Source organism: Pinus tabuliformis, chromosome J, assembly GCF_031772625.1.
Source record: "Pinus tabuliformis cultivar Carrire ecotype Pingquan chromosome J, CPIR1, whole genome shotgun sequence".
Lineage (NCBI taxonomy): Eukaryota > Viridiplantae > Streptophyta > Pinopsida > Pinales > Pinaceae > Pinus > Pinus tabuliformis.
In genome coordinates this window covers 1282750488-1282759005 of record NC_142295.1, presented here as the reverse complement: position 1 = coordinate 1282759005, position 8518 = coordinate 1282750488, and the positions used below count along the sequence as shown (strand labels likewise).

Genomic DNA, 8518 nt, shown 5'->3' with positions numbered 1-8518 from the left:
ATATGACATGGACAAGGACACTTAATATAAACCCTAAAAGCCTTCAATGGATGCTTTGACCTAAAAACAATTGACCCAATCATGAAACCCATGCTTTAATCAATTAATTTATTAAATGATAAAATTTCTTTTTCTTTCTTTTGACAAATACATTTCATTATGACGTAAGTACAATTATGAAGACCGACACTAGTTACATTCTTCAAAAATATCTTTGTATTCCTCATGTCTAGTGTTCAATCTCACTTGTTCTTGTCTTCTAGTTTCCAAGAGGAAATAAACATGATAAAAATTTTACTGAACAATATTGTATATTAATGTTATTATATATAAATGTGTTGTATGAAATCACTGTTAAGTTCCTCATTGAATCTTACTGAGTTTTCATGTGTTGATTTTATTGTCAAGTATCACGCTCCAAACTTTCTCCTATAAATTGTCGCAAGAAAGTAAGGTAACATGAAGAAATTTTTTAGCCATTAAATCAGTACCTAAATCTTAGTGTATGAATACATATCTCTATGTTAAATGCAGTAAAAATTTATCGGCCTTAATCAACATAAATTTCATAGGAAAATTTTAAATCTTGCATGCATCATCATATTGAACATGATCTTGCTTCAACAAAGTACAAATAACAATGAGTAAATATTATTCAAATTGATCTTTGATTTCTATTTAAAATTCAAATGTTTTGAGAACCTGGGTGAGAGAAAAAAGCATCAACTACTAAACTCCCTACTAGTGGCATTTCCACTAATCTTAGTTGAAGCATTCACGAACCATGGGTTTGACATAAAGAACCAAAAGTTCTGAGAAGGTGAAAAATGGAGAATAAACCCTAACAAATTTAAAAGAGAAATTAAAAATTCTTTTAAACCTGTTAGAATTAGATTGAGAGTTGAGCAATTAAGAATTCAGCCACAATAAAACAAAAATATTTTGAATCCTTGCAATTTCATTAAAAAACTGCAAAACCCATCAAAAAAGACAAGATACTCTTCAACAATTTTGATACTTTTTTGCAAAAATTGAAGCAAACAATCATACTGATTATAGAATTTACTTTATTTTAATAATTTCATTAAATCATCACAACAAATCAAGTTCACAACACAATGTGCCATGAAAATTTCTTGAAATTGTATTTGTATGTGAAAAGCTCCAAAATACAAGATGGGGTTCATTAAATTACACATGAAAGAAGAATAGACAACCCAAGAGCCATTGCAAAATTTCTTCCTTGACAACTTCAAAACTCCCAACAAATTCTGAAAAAAAAAATTGAGAGAGTTTCCCTTGCAACTTAGAATTGTCCCCTTTCAAAATTCAATATGAGGCCAATATATAGGCACTCAAGGCCCTTCACCCTACTCTAAACCACTAATGGTACTTGAAAAACCATGATTTTTTACAAAAATTCCAACTATAGTGTAACTAACTTCTTGTAGAAGTTTCTTAAAAAGTCTGCCTATTGTAGAGTGGGGACCTTTGTATTTAACTGTAGTGACTCCTCTATCTCTCTCTTGGTTGTACGATGAGTCCCTTTCCTCCTGCCTCAGCACTGGCTGAGCTGGATTCAACATTGGTCATCCTGCTAACAATGCCATTGGTGTCACCGCTAGTGCCAATGGCAATGCACGTTGTTGTTGTGAAGGCGTTGAGTTGAAGCCTTCCTCTATTGATGTCCCTTGCAATGTTGGTGCTAATCCCCTTTGGATGGAAAACTTGTATAAATCCATAAGAGTCCTCCGCTCCCTACCATATGGAATATCACATGGCAAAGGCTCTATGATAGCCCCTTCCACACTGGTAATGTCTTCATAATCAATTTTCCTCACTCTTTGAAAATTTTCTTGAGCATGAAAAAAACTTCATAGTGATCATTATATAATTTCATAATCCCCCTCCCCTGAAGAACGCAATCCCTTTCTCTAAAACCTTTATGGTCTTCTTTAATTTGTAGATAGGGTTTTCATGAAGGACCCTTTGGAGTATAGATTCCCATCATTGTCAAAGAAAGTTAGAAAGTTCTTTTGGTAGAGCGCCTCACATTTCCTTGTAAAACCTTTTATTTCTTTAGTTAGAGATTTCATCTCTTCTTGGGCTATCGTCACATGCTTTCTTATTATTTGGTTAACCCTTGCTATCCATTCAAACTAGTTGATATTCAACTTTACCACTTCTTTAGGTACCTAGTTAAGGAAGTCTATAATTACTTCAGGCTTGAAAGGAGAATATCCAATAGTGTTCTCAATGGCTTTTATTTCTTTGTGTGTTCTCTTAAAGGCCTCAATTATTTCTTGAATGAATTCCAAGTGATTTGAGTGTTTAGCCACTATCTTTATTATTTGTCCCAATATTATCTTCTAGATATCATTGAGATAAAGTTTTTTAGAGTTTTCTTTCCTTAGAAGCTCCAACTTAGTTTCCATTCTCTTAATATGTTCTCTTGCCCAGAGGAGATCTATCTTGGCGATTTCTAGCTCGACTTTGATTTGGAAGTGGAAATTGTGGCTCTTCAGTGATCTTTGACACTAGTAAGGAATCTACTCTCTCATCTAAAACACGAATGGACTTTCTCAGGTCAAATGTAGCCATCAACAGGTCTCGGGTGATAATATCAACATAATGACAACATATTTCTTTGTTCTTTCCTTTTACTTGAGTGTCGATGGAAGTTATGTGGATAAGGTGGCCATCGTGACATGGGAGCTTGCTGGAATGATTAGTAGATTCAAGGAAGGGGAAAAGGATAGAAGGGAGATTCCAATAATCAAAAGAGACAAATAAAGGGGTGTCATATGTCATAACATGAGGGTAACAAGTTGGCAGGAGGAACCTTTTAAAACTCTGTGTTGTGGAAGCATGTGTGTGACTTAAACTTAGGGTTTCTAAGCTAGAATGAGCTTAGATTTAGCATAAACAAAGGTTATTTCGGATTAAGAACATACTTACAAGGGTAATTTGATCAATTGAAGGATTTTTTTTGTTCAAATTGAGGGTTCTTTTAAGAGAACACATATTTCTTTGTAAGGTATGGCTAGGGTCCAAAATTGACTCAAATTGTTGCAAATTCTTGGAGAAAGAAGATTTAGCAAGCATAATTTTTAGTAAGAAATACTTCACTCGCTTCAATTGCAATATTTTGATTCAAACTTTACCGAATTTGGAAAATTACTGCTACACGTGTGCATAGGTCGAACTAGACGACAACAGTGAAAAATGCTAAAAATGGGCCCCCAAGGTGCCTTTTATACCAGCATAGATCCATCTTAACCATGGATCTAACATGAGCCAAGAGGGATCAAATTTCTTTAGGTGCAAACTTATTTTAGAGTACAAAAAACAATGTGTAATTTTTTATTATTTAAATTGTAGTTTTGAATATTATATAAATTACATAACATGTGCATTGAGCCATTTTATCAACCCACATTAAAATGTTAATTTTGTTATTGATATATTTTTAAGTATAAGTCAATATTAATTTATATTAAAATATTTTATACATAACCGAGAGTGGAAATTTTATTGAATACAACATTAAAATATTTTCTTTTAATGTTTTTTTTCTATATATAAATATATATGAAGTTGATATCGTTAAAAAACTTACAACTTTTTTTTAACTTCTAATTGCTTAAAATGAAATTATATTAGGTCATAAGGACAAGTAATTAAATATGCTTAACATATTTTTTTCCTTTTTTATTATAGTTTGACTTTATTTTTCTATTTAGAGAATATTTTAATTTTATTTTAAGATAGACATACTCATAGGAGTTGTCTAACGAGGCGGAGACCATCAAAAGTGGCCAGAATCCGGGCAAATTTTTTTCAAAAAACCTTGTAGAGGCAATGTCATGTTTTTGATGGTGGAAATGGATTGAGAACTATCAAAAACGTCTAGGACACCTAATATTTTGAAGTTTAACAACTATAACTTGGATTTACAAAAATCCTTGCCGAATTTTCTCTATATATGACTAGAATTTCCATAACTTTCGAGGCAACCCCTCTGCCTTGTTAGACTATGTACGTACTCATACATCACCTTTACCTTTACACTGAAGAATAAGAGTGTGACACCCGTTTGAACAGCCTGGGAAAATCTTGATGATGTCATGCTGGCTGATACTACAATAAGCAAAAACTTTGAACAGAAAGCCCTCGATTTCGAAAGGTCCTTACTAATATTATGTATTACGTATTTTAATTTATTTTATAATAAAATAATAATTGTTAATTTGAGTGAGGGATGCTGGCATTTGCAGTGAGGTAGTTGATGTTGATGGCCTCATGATATTGATAGGGATGTACCGGCTGATACTACAATAACCGAAAACTTTGAAAAGCAAGCCCTGGATATTGAAAGGTCCTTACTAATATTATGCATTACGTATTTTAATTTATTTTATAACAAAATAATAATTGCTAATTTGAGTGAGCATCTCCGTGAACGGCGCGCGTGGGGTGGTGGCATTTGCAATGAGGTAGTCGATGTTGATGGCCTCACGATATTGATGGCAACCAACTAAATAATGCAGTTGATTGTTCATTGAATGGAATTTTCGTACCCATTTCTATAAAATGATTGTTCATTGAATGGAATTTTCGTACACATTTCTATAAAAGTCGCTGATGGCGATTAATGTGGAATTTATGTAGAAAGCCAACCAACCAAATAATGCAGGTTGTTGTTCATTAAATTTTGAATAGTAAAATGTATACAGTAACTCGTACTAAAGACAACTGGAGAGATAATTTGTACAAATTAAATATATTAATAATAATTTATATTTTAAAAAATAATATATAGTAAATCGTACTAAAGATAATTTGTACTATATTAATAATAATTTATATTTTAAAAAATTAAAATATTTAAATCTGCATTTTGTGAAAATATTTTAGCAATTTTTCCATAATAATTTATATTTAAAAAAATTAAAATATTTAAATCTCGCTAATTTAATTAGTTGTGAAAATATTTTAGCAATTTTTCCAATTTCTATAAAATGACGTTTTAAACCAAAAAAAAATTAACCTCGTTTATTCTTTTCTATTTAAAATGTTTGAAAAAATTAACATGTTTTATTATGTTTAAATAATTTTTATTATTTAAAGGAGTGTGTAAATAGGTTATTTTTTGGAGTTTTGGTAGTGTAATTTTTTGGGTTTAATTTAATCTTTATTGTTTAAGAAGGGCTTTTAATTAAATGTAATATTTTGAAAAATCTTTAAAACATTGAAATTGCAAGAAATTTATAAAATCTCTATAATACTGAGATTAAAAAATTTCTAAAACTTGAAACACTTTACCAATCAAATTTATGATTCCAAAAAATCCATATCAAAAAACAAAATAAATACTAAACCATGTGAAAATAGAGTTAGATAATTTAAACTAAAATAAATACTAAACCATGTGAAAATAGAGTTAGATAATTTAAACTAGTAACACTATTGACTTCAAATAGATTACTGTTAATCACTTAGGGTTGAGACTCGCATTCGTGTATTTATACGACTTGTCTTTCACCTCTATGTAACATTTCTATGTAGTTGCCCATTAGCAGCCTCTGCAATAAATCTCAATGGATAATGGATGGATGTTATGGTATTCTGTGACAGGGCTCACCTCCGTCTTTATATTCTTTGTCTTTGATGTGTGGAGGAGGAAGACTTATCGCAGGCTTCCTCCGGGACCTCCAGGATGGCCGATTGTGGGAAACCTGTTCCAGTTGGGTAACAATCCCCACGAAGCTCTCTTCCACCTCGCTCAGAAGTACGGTCCTCTCATTTGTGTCTCTCTAGGAATGAAAACTACACTGGTGGTCTCTTCTCCTGCCATGGCAAAGCAAGTTCTCAAAACCCATGACCATGTTTTTGCGGGCCGGACCGTCGTACAGTCAGCTCAGTGCCTTTCTTACGACAAGTCCTCAGTAATTTGGGCCCAATATGGATCCCACTGGCGTATGCTCAGACGCATATCCAATACAAAGCTCTTCAGCGTCAAGAGGTTAGAAGCCCTGCAACATTTGAGAAAAGATGAAGTATTCCGAACAATCAATCAGATTATGTTGGGAAGTAGAGAGGGGAAGAGTGTAAACATCGGAAATATGATGGCCCACTTCGCTGTTAATATGTTAGGCAAGTTGGCCTTTGGTAAAGACATGTTCCATCCCAATTCTCCAGCTTTCCAAGAGTTCAGTGATGCTATTTGGCAATTGTCGGTGAATGCAGGAGCTCCCAATTTGGTGGACTACTTTCCCTTTCTTCAATGGTTGGATCCTCAGGGGGTGGGACGTAACACGGCAATCTATATGGCAAGGGAATTTGGTATTCTTGACAAATTCATAGAGAACCGCCTCGCCACAAAAGGCAAAACGACGGACGGGAGTGATGCTCCTCAGGATCTGTTGGACGCTCTGCTGGAAATGAGAAGCGATGATTTTACTCTCTCCGACATCAGAGTCTACTTAACTGTAATCATTTCCATTCTCCGTTGTTGGTATCATACAACAAGGCTATTGTATTTAATGATAGATGGTATCTTATTCTAAAGTATCGGAGTTTACTAGTGAATTCACATAATTTCTCTTATGGCCAATTGCTTGATGCAGGACATAATTTCTCTTATGGCCAATTGCTTGATGCAGGACATATTTGGGGCGGGAAGCGACACTACTGCGAAGACCATGGAATGGGCGATGGCAGAACTCATACGCAATCCGGAGAAAATGAAACGAGCCCAGGCCGAGTTGGACCAGGTTGTTGGGCGCAACCGAAGGGTCGAAGAAAGTGACACCGAACGTCTCCCTTATCTCCGTGCAGTGATGAAAGAAGTTTTCAGGTTGCACCCGGTAGTTCCTCTGCTCGTTCCACACAGAGCAGATAGTGATTGTGAGATTGAGGGATTATTGATACCCAAACACACCCAGGTAATCGTCAACATGTGGGCAATCGGAAGGGACCCTGCCATCTGGAATGAACCATCGAAATTCGTCCCTGAGAGATTTCTCGATGATAAGATGAATAGCGTCGATTACAAGGGACAACACTTCGAGCTGATACCATTCGGAGCAGGCAGGAGAATATGCGTGGGGCTTCCGTTGGCGAGTCGGATGATTCATCTGGTATTGGCTTCCCTTCTCCATTCATTCGAGTGGGCACCTGCGAAGGGCATGAGTGCAGAAGAAGTGAACATGACAGAGAAGTTTGGAATTACTATGGCGAAGGCGGTGCCACTAGAAATTATTCCCGTGCCACGCCTGCCACGGGATGCCTATTAGAACTGTTTGTACCAGACTCTATTTATCCGAAGTATATTCGTAGGTTATCTGAAGTCTATTCGTAGTTTATTTTGGCGTAGGCTACATCTGTTAGAGAAAAGAAAATCTGAAAGAACACCTACCTGAGACATTGTCTTAATGTCAATATTTTAAAAAACAAATAGAACCGTGAATATCAATGCCTTTAAAGTAAGATATTGTTATTTAGAAGAGTGTGATTTCTGTCATTTCGGTTTTGGAATGGTGGATGGCTTGGAAAATAGGTATGTGGTAAATATTTTGTTTGAAGAATTTAGAAATCATTCGAATCGGTGTGGACTTATCAAGTTTGTACACTTAAGAAAATATGATAATCTAAGTTTTTTATTTTTAAGTTTGTACGCTTAAGAAAATATGATAATCTAAGTTTTTTATTTATTTTTCTCTCAGAATTGACGAATCATTTAAGTGATTATGGACCTATCAAGTTTGTACATGTAAGAAAATATGATTATCAACCAGAATGGTTTCCACCCTTATTCTTAGAAGATAATATTGGTCTATACGAGGGCCTCATGAAAGAATGAATTATTTATACGCAAACTCTTTCCTATTATGCAATCATTTTGAATGAAGAGGAAGATCAGCTAGTTTAGTAATCAAATAAGGCTATAAGTATTCTAATTGCAAAACTAGGGTATGGAGTTGCTTTTGCTTTGGATGGGGAACGTGAGGGTAAATGATTGTGGTTGATTTTTTTGGAAATGGAAAAGTAAAAAGGCACAATTTTTTTTGTGTGGATAGCAATGAGAAACAATGTTTTGACATGAGGATAATAAAAAAAAGTTCAGATAAAGAGGATTAAACAAATGTTTCACAAAGAATTAATGAATTGTTTTTTGTTTTATTTTTTTCATGTTGCAAGTGTGTCAAGAAGTTCTTTAAATTTTGAAATGGTTTTCAGAATTATGCGGCACCATCAAAATATGAATTAATTGATATAGAATAAAATTGGTTATATCTTTTATTGGGCTAACTTCTTATGTTCTTCATAATTATGGTTTTATAAAAATTGGGCACTATTTAAAAGTACAAAAGGCAACCCAAGTTTGGTCACACATGATTTCCTTGACTTTTACTAAAAGAAAGAAGGATAATGTGATCCCTATAACTAAGTCTCTACATGGTCCTATTTTTAAACATAATTTATTTTGGAATTTTTTTAGAGTATTTTAAGCTAA

General features: G+C 33.9%; 1 protein-coding gene across 1 annotated transcript; it reads left to right on the top strand.

The window, feature by feature from the left end:
• The first annotated feature begins 5563 nt into the window (after positions 1–5563).
• LOC149231935 (cytochrome P450 76T24-like) lies at positions 5564–7487 on the top strand. The gene is made up of 2 exons (XM_089376392.1): positions 5564–6491; positions 6666–7487. Exons 1-2 carry the CDS (start codon positions 5601–5603, stop codon positions 7296–7298), a joined length of 1524 nt encoding a protein of 507 aa, XP_089232518.1. The 5' UTR covers positions 5564–5600; the 3' UTR covers positions 7299–7487.
• The last annotated feature ends 1031 nt before the right edge of the window (positions 7488–8518 follow it).